General features: G+C 38.0%; 2 protein-coding genes and 1 pseudogene across 2 annotated transcripts; all 3 read left to right on the top strand.

Moving 5' to 3' along the window:
* The first annotated feature begins 2,922 nt into the window (after positions 1-2,922).
* On the top strand, positions 2,923-3,525 carry LOC123472617. The gene is made up of 2 exons (XM_045174487.1): positions 2,923-3,235; positions 3,325-3,525. The coding sequence occupies exons 1-2, from the start codon at positions 2,923-2,925 to the stop codon at positions 3,417-3,419; spliced, it is 408 nt and encodes a 135-aa protein (XP_045030422.1). The 3' UTR covers positions 3,420-3,525.
* Positions 3,526-3,556: 31 nt separating this feature from the next.
* On the top strand, positions 3,557-5,833 carry LOC123472616 (annotated as a pseudogene).
* Positions 5,834-6,156: 323 nt separating this feature from the next.
* LOC123472615 lies at positions 6,157-6,695 on the top strand. The gene is made up of 2 exons (XM_045174486.1): positions 6,157-6,385; positions 6,454-6,695. Exons 1-2 carry the CDS (start codon positions 6,247-6,249, stop codon positions 6,693-6,695), a joined length of 381 nt encoding a protein of 126 aa, XP_045030421.1. The 5' UTR covers positions 6,157-6,246.
* Positions 6,696-16,087: the final 9,392 nt, after the last annotated feature.

Raw genomic sequence — 16,087 nt, 5'->3', positions numbered from 1 at the left:
TTTGTAGTCTTTGGTTGGTTGCCAAAGTGAAAACTTATGTTAACTGCTCGAGTCCGCTGCGTAAGTTGGTTCTCTCCTGTTAAAATCCCTTGTTTTCCCCTGTATTGGACGTAATGGAGCTGAGGCCTAGGCAGAACGCCTCTATTTCGACGACGGCTAGGTTTTACTGGGATTGGTTGATCAGTACCTTATTTCGGAGGATCTTATTCAGGGCCCTGTATTAGGGAATTTGTGAGGTTTGCAGTCAGAGCTTACCCTTGTAATGCAGTTGGGGTAGGGTATTTCTTTACCTTATGAAAAATAATACGTTAGGGTTTTCTATTTGTATTTCAAAATAGTTGTGTTACGGCATGTGGTTAGTTATTACCGTATTACGTCTGGTTTTGCAAGTCCTGGGGTGCCGGGGCATATAAGCATTTCCTCTGGCTGGTGCACTTGGTTGCGCATGGCTGGGTTCCAGTAGGCCTGTGGTGCGGCTAATTGTTGGTTGAAGGGCCGGGGTTTAGGGTCAAGTTAAGGTTAGCTGTACCCTGGGCTGGTACGCTGGTTTGCTCAGTTGGCCTGCCGTTATACTCGTTACAATCGTGTTTCTTGAAGCAGCGGTAGGGTGGCTGGTCATAGTCGTCATCACGCCTGTTGTTTCTCTAGTAAGATCGGATGTTTTTGGTAAAGGAATTCATGCTGGATTTTGTTTGTTATCATTGAGACTATGCTATGAAATCCGCTAGGGATTGATTTCTTAATAACGTTTTGGGTTGTTATCAGTTGTTTGTTGGTATTCGCCATCTGGGACACCCATACGTCGTGAAGAGTGTGTGAGAAGATGCTGGTTTAGAGATCCTGGGCTACGACCACTTTTTTTGCTGTGGGACCGCTTTTTACCACGAGTGGTTTGATTCCTTGGTCTGTGGCGTCATCAGTAGTGACGTTTATCAAAACCAGCCAGTCTCTAACCTCCCGATTCAGGTGGAATGGTGCGCATGGGTGGAATGTGTGTTTTTCCGGGTTTCTCAGGTCAAGAGTCAAGAAGGATGAGGGTACTGGGACTGAGGTGTCTCAGCTACTGCAGCGAAAAAATTCATTATATTTCGGATTTTTGTACCCGTTCTTTGTTGATTGCCTGATAATGAAGCCCAGTGTTATTCTTTTCCTTCAATAGTTACGTAGCTACGGAATACGTGCATTGTCCTGGAAGTATTTAGCTTTTATGTTTATTAAGTTGTTAATATTTCTGTAATGTTAGTAAGGTTTTTAAAAATGACACATCTGCTGAGTGGAAAAGTGTGACCCTGGTTGTTTAACCCTAGTAGTTATTTTGCGTCGACATATGCAAAAAAAACGCATATTTCAGACGCATTTTGCTAAAAAATGCATTTTAAAAATGGATCTCTAGAGGGCTTCGTTGCGTCGAATAACTTACTTTTTTAGCGTAAAAATATGCATATTTATATAATTTTAAAATCGTTATTTTTTCGATAATTAGATCCATTTTTTAACCAAAAAATATGGCTTTTTAAACAGTAAAAATATGCATATCTATATAATTTTAAAATCTTTGTTTTTTCGATATTTAGATCCATTTTTGACACCAAAAAATAAGGTTTTTTAAACAGTAAAAAACGCATATTTATAACATTTTAAATTCTTTATTTTTTCGACATTTAGATCCATTTATGAAACCAAAAAATATGGCTTTTTTAACAGTAAAAAACGCATATTTATATCATTTTAAAACCGTTATTTGGAGGATATTTAGATGCATATTTTTCGCCATAAAATTATCCTTTTCAAGCAAAAAACAAAGGCATTCAAACAAACATTGCTGTAAGGAACTTTTATTCAACTCACATAAAAAACTACATTTCAAAGTTTTCCTGACTTAACTAGTTTTTTTTTTAAATGTCTTACTGCTTCCATGATCAATTTTATTCTGGCACTTAATGCGATATGTGATTGACTTGGAGTATTTGATCCTCTCCCCTCCGCCTCATCCGAAGAATTGCCAGAATCAGCTGCCTCACACGAATCGGCACGATGGCGGACGCCTGCAGCCGTCCTCGCCTTTTTTATCAAGCTGACGATCTGCGGTACAGTTATTGATTTTGCTTCCATTTCGCTTCTTTTTGCCCAGCACGTTGTTAAGGTGACTAAAAATAAAGCAACAAAACAATTCTTAAAAACTTTCGGAGACAATTTGAAGATACGAGGGAGAGATCTTACCTCCTAGGATAGAATTTACGGTGAGTAATGGTGATAGACCAGGGCGTTTATCTTTGCCCCTACAGCTTCCCTTCCACTGCAACTTATTTGCGGCTGAGTCTGCAACTACAAATCCAAAAATCAAGGACATGGCCTTGTTCATAGTTTTGTCAGTTTCCAAGCAGTGACTGTTGGCAAAGAATTTCACCAAGCACACTTGGACATGAATGTTATTTTCTATTGCCTTATCAAAGGCAGCCAATGCTGCTGGTGTGGTTGCTGGTAGGCTTTCAGAAATTTCCCCTACAACACTAGCACAATACTGTTGAGAAATATGTTCCAGCTTCGTGTTCATTTAATTGAAAATAGGATGCAACAAATTTTGTAGCTCAGATCGTATCAACTGTGATATCTCATTCCGCATTCCTTGTGACATAATGGCATTATCTGTCACCAAATCAACAGTTGGATGATCAGGCTGCGGAAAAGCTGGATACATGAACTGATGTAATATTGCTGGATTATTCTGCACTGTAAATGCAGATGTAGACTGTTCTGATGTTGTTGGATTATTTAGCACTAGCCCTGAAGATGAAGATTGGTCTGATGTTGTTGGACTCTGTTGCACTGCACCTGCAGATGAAGATTGGTCCTGCACCTAGTATTTTAAAAAAGGTGTCAACCTTTTTTTACACCACGCTAGAATAGCAGACGAAACTGAGAATGACAGCCAGAATGAGTAGTTCACCTAAGAGCAGCAGATTCAAGATGGAAGTTAGTGTGGATGACCAATTTATACCGGATATTTTGCTGCTTGGTGGAGTGTTCGGCAGAAGAATCAAGTGTTTAAATTTACAAACTCATGAACGTGCCAATTTCCACAGGAAGAAAGCAAATGCAATCATTAGTAAGTGGATAAAAGAGGGCCTGAACAGGAATACATTTCATGATATCCAACAATCAAATGCTGCAATCCTGATAGAAAAATACAATCTCAAACAACAAACAGAGTCATCAGAACTTCATGTTAACCATGGTACTCCCTTTTTAAGTATTTACTTTTCTTTAACATAATTTTCTAACATGCAGTGGGTAATTTGTATTTTCGCATTTCAATGTCTGCAGCAGAATGTTTATCATCCAACTCAGCTCCACATACTGAAGTCGAAGAATGCTTACCTCAAGATTTTCAACCAGTACCAATAGGTATGGTGTACTAAATTGGTGAAAGAGTTTAGTTATCGAGAATGGTCATAATTGTTTAGAAATAAAAACACTTTTTATCTTTATAGACATTCATGCTGAGGTTACAGATTCCATTGAGGACATTTCATTTGATTTTTGTAGCTCTGTAAACATGGGGAATCCCTTATCATTTCTGAAACTTCTTCAACATTTTGCGGTTCACACGAGGCAAAAGTTGGAGCATATGAGTTATTTGCTGAAACTGTTGAAACATTATCAGCCGGATCCTTGTTACGACAGCCTACCGAGTACTGGTCGAACTCTCCTTGAAATCAACAAATCGTTTTGTTCTTCATCTAATGGTTTAAGTGCAAGTACGACAACCAGTGGAAGACAAAACCAATCAAAGTGTGACATACCACAAACTGTGGAAATTAGTGGTGGTAAATATTTGCACCTTGGTCTAGAAAACGCGTTATCTTGTTCTTCTCCTGGATTACTTTTTAAGCACTCCGACCTGTTGCAATATGTTTCAATTTACAAAGAAGATTCGACACTTCTCCCAACTTGTATTCGTACAAAGGTATGTCATATTTTCACCACTGCAAAATTTTTCTAATTAATCAACATTCTTAAATATTTCAGGTTGAAACCCTCGACTCCCGATTGCATAAGTCAAATGTCAAACGTGGGCTGCTATGTGGCAATCTTGAGCGGGCGCAAAGTATGCCTACTACTGTTGAAAAGTTACCCCATTTTGAATACGATATATTTATTGATGGTGTACAAATCTTCAAAAATGCTGAGAAACCGACATTGACACCTATATTGGGGAGAGTGCATTCCATTAGCCACTGTTATGATTCTGCTGCCCCCCCTAGAAGGATCGATAACTCATAGCCATGTATCCTTGCATTTTTCCAAGGAACCAGCAAACCAAACATCAAGAAATTCTTGAGGGCGTTGATATCAGAGCTGAAACGTCTGCATCTCAAAAATCGTAATACATCGGAGACCAGTGGACTCCAGTTTACTGTTTCATTACGCTGCATCATCGCTGACACTCCTATGAGGTCGTATTTGAAACGTATTATTTCGTGTAATGGATATTGGGCGTGTGAAAGATGTGTTCAAATGGGAATTCCCAAGCGGTTTAAGGGTCGTAAGAAGGCTTTTATTGAATTAAGAGATTTGAATGCGCCCAAACGCTTAGATTGCAATTTTTTAAGTTACACAAAGAGTTACAAAAGTAACGACAATCAACTTTTGAATGTTGACGATTTAAGTCCCTTCATGACTAAGCCAATCGATCTCCCTATGGTGACGGGTTTCATTTTGGATCCCATGCATACTTTTTGGGCGGGTGGGTTCGGAAGGCGTCTTAAAGGGTTCGTGTTTAAAAGAAGTGAAGGACGATTGAGTAAAAAATCATTGGGGCTAGTTGATAAACGTTTGATGCTGTTTAGGAAATGCACGCCTTGGGAGTATGGTGGAAGCCAAGTGCGGAGTTTATCCGAATGTGGAAACAGCTATAAGATCCACGAACTTCGTAGGTTTGCTTATGTGTTACTATTTCAAGTCTTTCAAGGCCTGATGGTCGATGGCGACCTAGAACATATTTTGATGATTCCGTATTTCATGTTATTGCTGGGTGCATTCAATCCTAATCCAGTTTCCATACAGAATATTGAAAAGGCAAGAACTGTTATTAAAGATTACGTTCAAATTGTTATGGACAAAGAAATCCCACTAAGATATCTATCGCATTGTATGATTCATCTTCCAGACGACGTGGAAAAATATAAAGTTGGTGTAGAATGTCTGAGTGCTTTCGTTTATAAAAATTTTCAAGGTTATTTCCGTCATTTCCTAGCATCGGGTAACTTACCCGTAGAACAGTTACGTAATCGCCTTATTGAGAGAAGCTTGTATTTGTTACCTACCTCCGCGGACGGACTGATTTTGAACAGTGATGAATCATTTGAAATTGAAGCATCAAAATCCGTAGCTGGTAAAAGTAGCAAAAATGTGTTCATTAAATTCATTGTTAATCGAAGGAAAACACAAAAAAAAATTGGTGTTTTCTACTTTTGTTTTAGGCAACGAGTATCCAAACAACGTATGTATGTTGCGCAATGGTTCAATAATAATTGTTAAAGATATTGTCGAATTCCCGACAGGCAGTGGTACATATACCCTAGTTGATGTGAAATTCCGTTCTTTGGAAAATGCTTTGGTCAAACCATATGTTTCGTCTCATTTCAAAACATATCTCGGTTCTAATGTTAGTTCTATTGATGAGTGGGATTTTACGTTCATACAGGGGAAAATGGAGGCAATTCCTTATAAATTTGTCGCAACAAAGAATATTGAATTCCCTGTAATTGACTCACCGAGATCTAAACAAAAAGGGTTTGTTGTTCCCATCCACCATACTTTCCAGGAATAAAAGTATAACAAAAACAATAGGATTCAAACAATTCATTTTTTATGTAAGTCACGGCAAGCAAATAATAACACACAATTTTTAAAGATTAAGAACACCTAAATAAATGCTTCTAAAAAGAAAATTCGATGCATTTAATGTGATAGTATAAATGCTTATATTTTAACTTTCAAATACGCATTTTCTATACGCATTTTGATCGATGTCTTTGAAGGGCATTTTTTTAATTAAAAAAAGTCTATCGATATCAATTAACGATACCTAGTAGCTAGTACCTCGTGGGTGGTATCGATTGTTTGTACCAGACACGAGACAGACAGTCAGACAGATCTGTTCGTTAGTGAAGCTGCGTACTGCGTTTACATTCTGATTACTTTTTCTCCAGAAAACTTTGAATTGATTCTAGTTAAACTATCATGGCACGTTACTATCATGGCAAAAAAATTCATAAAATTGAAACTGAAATCTCAATTTTTGTAATGGACGTTGGTAATTTTTACAAAAAGGAAACTTCCCTCAAGGAAGCAACTAGTCTCGAGACATTCCTTGACTCTGGTAAGTTCCTAACTTTTAAACGGTTTAACTTTGAAAACATTTCAAACAATTTCTGTCTTTCTTTGCAGTTTCTATTACACGCCGTTACATGGTAGGAAGAGCAACACATTTGAAGACAACCGTATATCATGCATCTAAGGAAATTTCAACGGAAGCTGATTTTCAAGATATTTTTAAGCTTCAGCACTATCCATATGATTTGAAACCTACTGTTATGCAAGTACATGTATTAGTAGATTTCAGTGTGAGCAGTTGGGATCGTTTCATTCCAACCGAATACAGACAGTATTACACTGCTTTGGACGAGTAGCAAAATTTTTGTCTGATCTTTTATTATTCGTTTTTTCTATTTAAAGAAATGCCTAAAAATACGATATGTAAACGCATATTTTTATGCTTTTTAAATGAATTATTTAAAGTAAAAAAATACGTTCGAAAATGTAGAAAACAGCCCCCGAAAACACTTTGAAATTGTCGCAACATCGTCCAAAAAAACTTTTTTTAAAATAAAAAATGCATAAAAATACGTCAAATAAATGCATATTTTTACGCTTTTTAAATGCATTATTTAACGTTTAAAAATGCATTCAAAAAGTTAGAAAACTGACCCCCAAAAACACTTGACAATTTTCCAAACATTGTCCACAAAATCGTTTCTTTTCCAATAAAGAAATCCAAAATAATACGATATCTAAACGCATAATTTTTTCATAATCTAATATAAATTATAATTAATATATTATAATCTAAATTCATTATTTTAAGTAAAAAAATGCGTCCAGAAGGATGGAAAACATCCCCCAAAGACTTGGCTCAAAATGCGTCAAGAAAATGCGAATTTTAAAGTTAAAAAACGCGTCTTGTAGGATGAAAAACGCCCCTTGAAGATTTAGCTCCAAATGCGTCAAGAAAATGCATATTTGAACGTTAAAATAAGCATTTAAACTATCAATAAAAAACCAATGCATTTAATATGCCTTTTGAATGCATTTTTTTTTCTGACGATTTTTCGACTCAAAATAACTACTAGGGAAGTTTCTTTTGTAAAATCGTAATAAATTCGAACTACATATTAAAATTACACGCAAGAAAAAATTTGCACTAATAATAATGCTAAGACTTTAAAAAACTTTTTCTCAACATGGCCTTATGGGACTAAAACATAGATGGAATTGGGCTGAATTGCGAGATGGTGCAACTCAGCATTCGCTGAAGGTCTATGCACTGTAATATTGCCATCCGAATTCTGTACTTTAACCAAACTCGGAAAAGCTCTGAAGACCTCTAGGGTAACCAGGGAACTCCTCTAACGGAGTTTAGCCAACTCCAGGAGCTCACCCGATGGCGACTCCTTTAACGGGGTTTTGCAGCAGTGTTGTATACCGTTGAACGAATAACTCCTCATCTTTCTTAAGCTAACTTTGGAATGAATTTTTTCCCGGATGACAAACCCTTGAGAGACCTTATTGGGCGTTACGAATTGTAAGAGAGTGAAAATTGGCCGAAATTTGTCATCTTGCTGCTGCAAGAGGGCGAGTTTATGCGGGGCAAAAGGCTTTTGAGGTATCATTACGGCACAAGTGCGTCCTTTGTCCCAGGATCCCTGGTTCCTGAGCGGGATTCATCCAGATTCCTTGACAAAGCGTCTGACACTTGATTTTCTACATCTTTGACATGCTCAATGTCAAAGGTAAACTCTTGCAAATCCTGTACCCACCTTCAAAATTTACCTTTTAAAACTTTTTTATTCATCAGCCATTTTACCGCAGAACTGTTCGTTTTTACGTTAAAATGTCTACCGTAGATATATGATCTTAACTTCTTGAGCGCACATACTACCGCAAGGCATTCCAGTTCATTAACGTGATACCTAGTTTCAGTTTTCGTTAATTGTCTACTCACAAAGGCGACAGGCCGCTGTCCATCGCCTGAATCCTTCGAAATAACGGCACCCAGTCCAATCTGACTTGCGTCCGTATATACTGTCACTTTCAACGCGTCATCGAAGTGTGCCAGCACTGGTGCTGACGTCATTCGGCTAATGATTTCCTTATTTGTCGCCTCCTCCTGGTCCGTCCATCTTCAAACGACATTCTTCTTTAACAATGGGTGTAGGGGTTGTGCAATTTTTGTGAAATCGAGTATAATGTAAGGAATGCATCAGCTCACTCTTTCTTGGAAAAATATCCTCCCTCTCATTCCTGGAAACAAGTAATTTTCCTTTCCATCCTTTCATTACGCTCACCTTGCGTTGGTGATCGCGTTGACTTTGTTTGTCGTATAAAACCCCATCAATTGTAATTCTTCGTTAGTCAACGCTGGGCTGTTTACCCAGTCTAGTGTTGATTCACCCCTTCGCGAGTCAAGTGTCAGGTCGTTTATTCGACCTGCTACTGGCTTGCTCGTTCCCCGTTTAAACTTGTCTTATTTGTGTCGTTGTTGTGCTTGACGCTGGCTATACGGCTATGGCCTGTATGTATGCCTCCAATCGTTTGAGACATTCATCGACTTGTTTGAATCATGTTAACATTTTACGGGAATATACCATCGAACGAAGTCCGCAGCTTTCCTTAATCGAGTAAAAGCTATTTACTTAAAGATGAAGTAAGTAGGGGTTTTACAATAAAGCGTCTAAAAAATGACGCAAGGCCAAGGAAGGCTCGCAAAGACTTAAGGTTTTTTACTGGCATCACCGTAATTGCTCAAATCTTTTCTGACTCCAGATGGATGCCCTTCGCGTTAATCACGTGACCTAAATGAGACATTACCGAGGCCAAAAAATGCATTTAATGACATTAAGAGTAAGGTTCGCGAGCTCTACGGCTTTTAAAACAATGTCTAGGCGAGCTAAATGTTCTTCAAACGTCTTTCTAAATAATAACATATCGTCGAGATAGACGAAGCACATGCTCCACTTCATCCCAAATAAAAAACGCCATATTTTTATGTGCAAAAAAAAATTTTGCGTAGTTCGAAATATTTTATTTTCATTGGTAAAATAACGAGGTTTTAACACAGTGCTTATGAGGGGAAAAGCTCGTGTTCTTAATCGATGAACGAGTGTGTAGGGGTGCAAGGATTCTCCTGAGAATGATTGTCCATCTGACTTGCGCTTTAGTCCCTAGGGTAATTGGAAAGTAAACCTTCGAATAAGAATTCAGCTGAAGTGAATTTAAACGTGAAAAAAAGTCCATTTTTGCATGAATTTCCATTTTAAATTCACTTCAGCTGAATTTTCAAATTCATCTCTCCAACCTGTTTTTCTTAAATTCAGCTGAATGGAGGTCTGGACCTCCATTCAGTTCCTCAATTCACAATACACCTGTGATTATGGCTCCTCCTCTTCCATTTGTTGCAAAATTGTAAAATAAGCAGACGAATTAAACAAATGAATTTTTTGTCAACAACTGAAAGTTATATACACGAGGGATTTGTTTTTCATTATTATTTCTCTAATTTTGAATTTGAATGGCAGAGAAACCCATCACCGAAAAATTTTGTTACGAAATTTTTATTGAATCAAGTTCTCATTTAGAAAACAGTAGTAAAAGTGACCTGAATAGCCCAACTGACCAATTATAATAGGCAACCATAAAAAAAATTATCAATCTGTCTGTCGTTTACAAATAATTGAAGCTATTGATTTTTATTTCGTTATTTATAGTAAAAAACTTTTTTTTTTCAACTTCAAGTGAAGTCTCGAATCATATTAAAGTTATATGGAATGGAAAAAAGAATAAGGAGCAGCAACAATTAGACATTTTGTCAAATTACTGTTTTTAGGTAAGTATTTTTAAGCATAATAATTTTATTTACCATTATTGCAATGCATTTTTTCCACAATAGAGCTTTTCGACATCTTTTTGTTACCCTTTTCAGATCGTGCAACGCAGCAATCGATGGTACGCTTTGTTTGCTATGGAAGTGCCATGTTTATGTGGGAATTACAATTTTAAATAGGTGATTTTGTCTCTATTTGTTTTTTAATTTATTTGAAATGTTAATTATTTATTTGTTATTTCATTTAAAGAATGTCAGTGTCGTGTTATGCAAATGATCTTGAACCGGATGCAAAACAGCGATACTTAGAAAAATTCAAACTTGTAAATGTTGATTGCCCTTACATTATTTCCCAACAAAGTCTGACAAAATGTTACCATTTTCAAAAAAAATTTATAGTTTATTTGTAAAACATTAGGCCTACATACCTTGTTGCTTCAGTACTGAATTTGAAAGCTTCTGGGTAGCAAATATCCTTTATTGTAGACACGGATGGTTTACTGGGATTAGTTTTCAATACAGAGTGAAATTTCGATGCTGTAATGCGGTATGCACGATATTTAAATCAGTATTTGCTATCCCTTTGATTAGCCGTCAATGAACAAATCGCTTCCCGTTGCTGAATAGTAACTGAAATTTTGTTGTAGAGTTCAAGACTTCTATCTCTCAGCTCAGGGAGTGATTTGCCAATGTTATCCATTTTGAACAAAACTCCAAGAGGTTTTGACAACGTGATCTTCAACGCAGGAGGTATGTAATTGCTAGAGCTTTCTGTAACTAATAGTATTCCAGCAGGGTCACCTGGCATTTCTGATAATTTTGACAGGAGTGTAAATATATCTTCCTTAGATGGTATTTTCACTTTGAGTAATTTCTCCTTCATAACCACGCCCATGTCAGCTACTTTTGTGAAGACACCCTCAAACAGATAAAATAGACATAATAACGCCTACACATAAATCCAAATATATATCAAAATATTACCGGCTTGGAATAGTTTCCTGCCATGTACAGAGCTCTTCAGTACAGCTGATTTGTTCGTGGATCTGTGAAGACACCATGCATACTTGAAGTAGGCCGGCTACATGGTTGCAGACTTCTCCCAATCTGTTAAATGTAATATAAAGAAAACGAATGTATTATAGCACAATCGTAGCATCTTACCCTGCAGCACAAGTGCAGTGTGAACAGGCTACTGCACATCCTTGCGCTGCAATTGCTGCCCATGGTTGGTGTGGTGTGTTGCTTAGGGCTTGCGAAGGTGAAACCTGTATCGCAAATAATTATGAATTAAAAAAGAATATAGATACTATTGTAATTGATTATATACTTACCATAGCTTTAATTAGTACAAATCAAGAGTGTTGTGTAGTCGGCTGACCGTCGTCGTTATCCGACAGAGGGCCTGAGCAATACACCAGTCTCATCCAGAGTGTGAAGCAGTTAAGACCCCATTACTACATGGTGTCAGAAGTAAATCTGATAAAATCAGTGTCATCATGGCGGATTTTGGCCTCCGACCTCCAGGAGCATTTAATTTCGACGACAGTGATCAGGCCTCACAATGGGACTCATGGAAGAATCAGTTTAATTGGTTTTTAAAAGCGACTAAGAAAAACAAAGAGGATGAAGATGTTCAAGTCAGCGTGCTCATCACGTGTCTGGGACTGGAAGGTGCAAAAATTTATGATTCGTTTGTTTTTACCGATCAAGGAGACAAACTGAAAATCAATCCAGTGCTTGCCCAATTCGACAATTATTTTCGACCACACAAGAGTGAAACCTTCGAAAGGTTTAAGTTCATGTCGCGCAGGCAAGCTCTCGACGAGCCTTTTGATAAATTTTTGTTGGATCTTAAAGGGTTGATAGCATTCTGCAACTATGGCACACAACAAGACTCCTTACTGAGGGATCAGTTGGTGATTGGTATAACTGACAACGACACCAGAGAACAATTGTTGTGCAAATCGACACTTGACTTGAAGACAGCCGTTGAAATTTGTCGGGCGCGTGAATCAGCAAGAAAATTAGCTGGTCAAATTCAGTTGGGAACGGAAGCCGCTTAGGCGCAGTTGCACGTGAATTTATTGGGCGCGAGCAAAAGGCCAAGTCCTAAAACATCGCACGGCGCCAAGGAAAAAAGCCAAGGATGGCTCTGTCGATATTGTGGAAATCAACATGCTAAAGGGAAATGTCCTGCATACGGCAAGTCGTGTGCTAAGTATGGTCTGAACAATCACTTCGCAAAAGTCTGTGGACAATCATCTAATCCACATTCTCAGCGCGGGACTTTGAAACGCTCCGATAGACCGGACTGGCAGTTGAACACTCAGCAGCAGTTGAATCAACAAAACAAGAACTGCTCGTCTTTACAAACTGAAACGGAGGTAACACTTGAAGAGTTCATTATATCATCAATTGGTGTCCCAGATCTGGAAGACTCGTGGTTCCTATTTTTACATCTAGACGGAGTCCCAGAAAAATTTAAAGTGGATACAGGAGCTCAGCGTAATGTGTTGCCAAAACAGCTCTTTGACTCAATTGCAAAGACAAAACGATTGCAACCAGGTCCTCGTGTGACGGCGTACAATCGTCAACCAGTTAAAGTGGTCGGCCAACAGCGACTAAATGTTGTGTATAATGGGCTTCAGTTACAAGTGCCATTTGTAATTGCTGATGAAGTGGACGTTCCAATTCTGGGATTGCCCTCCTGCAAACAGTTGAATGTGGTAAGGTTAGTTAACTCTGTAGAAGTTCCTCGGGAATTGAAGTGCCCTTCGACCAGTTTAAATCACCCTACAATTGACGTTCTTCTCAATAAGTTTGCAAGAGTTTAAAGGATTTGCTAAACTCCCAACAAAGCATCATATTCAAATCAAGCAAGGAGCTGTCCCAGTAGTTCGCCCAGCTCGACGGATACCTTTTAACAAGCAATCCACCACTCAAGTGCACCAAATTCATGGACCCTGTTTTTTTCTTATTCCGCTATGGGATGTAAAATTCTAAAAAAAATACAGACCTATCCATTTTTTTACTCCGGATTTGCCTGTTTTTTCAGAATTCTAAAATTCCCTGCCGCTCGGGAGATATTTCATGTTAAAGTCAGGGTTTTTCAAATTTTTTAAATTTTGGGGGGTCTTTGGTATCGCTTTTTGGGAAAAAGAGAAGCGTTTAAAAAAAAATTATTGTACCAAAAGTTTGCTTGGCCATCCCTCAATGCAAATCCGAAAGGAAATCGTTTTCCGGATTTGATTGGCCGAGTTATTCGCAATCTAGTAAAGGGCTCCTTTGGCCAGTTTCCCACCCAGCCTAGCAGCCATTTTTTTAACACCTCCCTCGTGCTCCTGGCGGAAAGGACAGTACAGACAGTCAAGGAGTCGTTCATCAAATCAAAGGGTGAAGGAAAAACTCTTCTGGATATATTACAAGTTCTCCGCTCCACACCAGTCGGAAACGGATTGCCTTCTCCAGCAGTATTACTTCAAAAACGAAATCTTCTTGGCGGATTATTGTTTAATAAGCGAGCTCTAGAATTTCAAAATGTCGATGAGAAGGCTGTGAAAATACTACTCCAACGCCATCAGGCGAATCAAGCTTTTAACTCTTCAACTCGCTCAAAAGTGCTCTCTAATTTGGCGGTTGGCACACCTGTGCGAGTTCGTATTTCCAAAAAGTGGATTGAAGGTGTAGTGAAGTTGACCAAACTCATACATTGTCAGCACAAACTGTGGGCGGTTATTCCGCAGAAATCGGCAGGCGATAAATGTGAATAAAGCGGCCCTCCGACAAGTTCAAACGGCACCGGCTGCGAAGTCCTGCAATAATGTTTGTCCCCGGCATTTCAATTCTCCTAGAGTAACCAGATCGTCGAGTGTTTTCTTTGATGATTAGACCTCTTGAGTTGCAGTTCCGACCACACCTAGTCCAGTTATCCTTAATCCTCCTGTGGGCCAACCCGAAGCAGTGGCAAATGCGGACACGTTTGAAGATTTCATGGAGGCCTTCCACGGATTCAAATCAGTCTCTCGCCGTCATACAACCGGTCGTGTTCAATTCCCCTCACGGCACTCTCATTCCGCGGAAGCAAGGGGAATTTTTACATCTCCGGAACGTTAACCCAGATCGTGTTCGGTGTGTCCCGGGATGTACGCGTGACCCGTTCCGGACGTTGATATGGCATTAATCGTTAGCTGTACACACAGTAATTATTGTATGCAGTGTTCACGTCTTATCCTGGATGACTCTCTACCGTGTCATGTTATGTCTTTTTTTTGTACTAATTCAATTTGGTAACGTTTTGTGTTCATTCTACTACGGTCAACTAATTGTATTCATGTGGGTGTTTTTATTTCTTGTTCCTGGTGTTTGTACCGTAGCAACAATTTTGTGTTTGTTTCTCTTTTGTTTGGTTATAAAAAGGAAGATGTTGTGTAGTCAGCTGACCGTCGTCGTTATCCGATAGAGGGCTTGAGCAATACATCAGTCTCATCCAGAGTGTGAAGCAGTTAAGACCCCATTACTACACAGAGGAAGGAATCATGGCCCTGAACTCCTGTACCCATCCGTCCTTTACTGCCTGTTTCGATTCTATTGAGAGCCCCTTATAAGCTACAGGGGCTTAAGATAGATTTTCGTAGCTTTTACTTTACACTAGATAAATGAAAATTTCAGGGGTAGACAACTTAGGAACTATTGGACAGCAATCAAACCCACATTTCCAAAGAGTTTTGGAAATACTGTAAGGGCAATCAACATTTACAAGCTTTAATTTTTCTAATTATCACTGTTTTGCATCCGGTTCAAGACCGTTTGCATAACATGACACCGACATTCTTTAAATGAAATAACAAATAAATAATTAACATTTCAAATAAATTAAAAAACATATAGAGAAAAATTACCTATTTAAAATTGTAACTCCCAAATAAACATAGCACTTCCATAGCAGACAAAACGTACCATCGATTGCTGCGTTGCATGATCTAAAAAGGGTAAAAAAAGATGCCGAAAAGCCTTAAAATCTCATCAAGGACAATTATCCAACACATGCTCACAAAGTTAAGACACAGGTTTGTCTTGGTTTTTCTCAAAGTAACAGAAGAAGGGTTGTCTTAAGAAAACATTATTTTATTTTCTAAATAATTATAGACCTTAAACGGTTGCTTTATTGAACAGGAGATTTCATCACACTTACCATAATTTTAAATTTTAACTGTAAATAATTTTATCGATTTACGCCCTAAGCGAGGCTTTCATAGACCATATATTTTCTTAAGACATAGCTCTTTCTTATGTTTCAAAATTGTTGATTTCATTAATAATCGTTCAAGTAAAGTTAATTTTTTAAAAACTGGTTCCATTTTACTTTATATTTGGGTGGGTTTTGATAAGGGCATTCGGGGCGTGTTGAGGATCAAGTTTTGGGCAACCCGATCCGACCCGGGTCTCCCTGAAATTTATTAAAATTTTAACCAGATGAAAAAATTGTGCGGGAAATTTAATTAGCCAATTAAATTCATTCATACCTGCGAATGGTCGATTTTACATCATATATATTTTCTTTAACAAAATATTCTCTACCAATTCGTCATCTAGCGGTTGAATATGAACTATTTACAAACGAATTGAAATTAAAATGTTCCAGTATTAATGACCTTGAAGGACTTACTAACTCATGCTGACAATGATGTGAAATTTGGGGTTCGTAGAATGTAAAAAAAATTTTACAAATACATTTTCTTTCAAAGATGAAACAACCTTTTTAAAAAATGACGTGCAACTAACTTAAGACAAAGCTATCTCTTAAGAATAAATATATTTGTCGATAAGTCCGGAATTATAAATAATTCGTCCGTCGGTAAGCCCAGATTACTGCCGAAGAAGACGTATTATTTATTTTTTTAATCAAAATTTTAAAAAATC

The sequence above is a fragment of the Daphnia magna genome, linkage group LG5 (genome assembly GCF_020631705.1).
Source record: "Daphnia magna isolate NIES linkage group LG5, ASM2063170v1.1, whole genome shotgun sequence".
Classification (NCBI taxonomy): domain Eukaryota; kingdom Metazoa; phylum Arthropoda; class Branchiopoda; order Diplostraca; family Daphniidae; genus Daphnia; species Daphnia magna.
This window is presented reverse-complemented; position numbering and strand designations above follow the sequence as displayed.

Bases quoted from the DNA above. Each gene is read 5' to 3' on its own strand.
- LOC123472617 (XM_045174487.1), top strand. From the start codon at position 2,923: ATGACAGCCAGAATGAGTAGTTCACCTAAGAGCAGCAGATTCAAGATG. The intron at 3,236-3,324 runs GTACTCCCTTTT...CAATGTCTGCAG, and splicing joins AGAACTTCATGTTAACCATG to CAGAATGTTTATCATCCAAC.
- LOC123472615 (XM_045174486.1), top strand. From the start codon at position 6,247: ATGGCACGTTACTATCATGGCAAAAAAATTCATAAAATTGAAACTGAA. The intron at 6,386-6,453 runs GTAAGTTCCTAA...CTTTCTTTGCAG, and splicing joins CGAGACATTCCTTGACTCTG to TTTCTATTACACGCCGTTAC.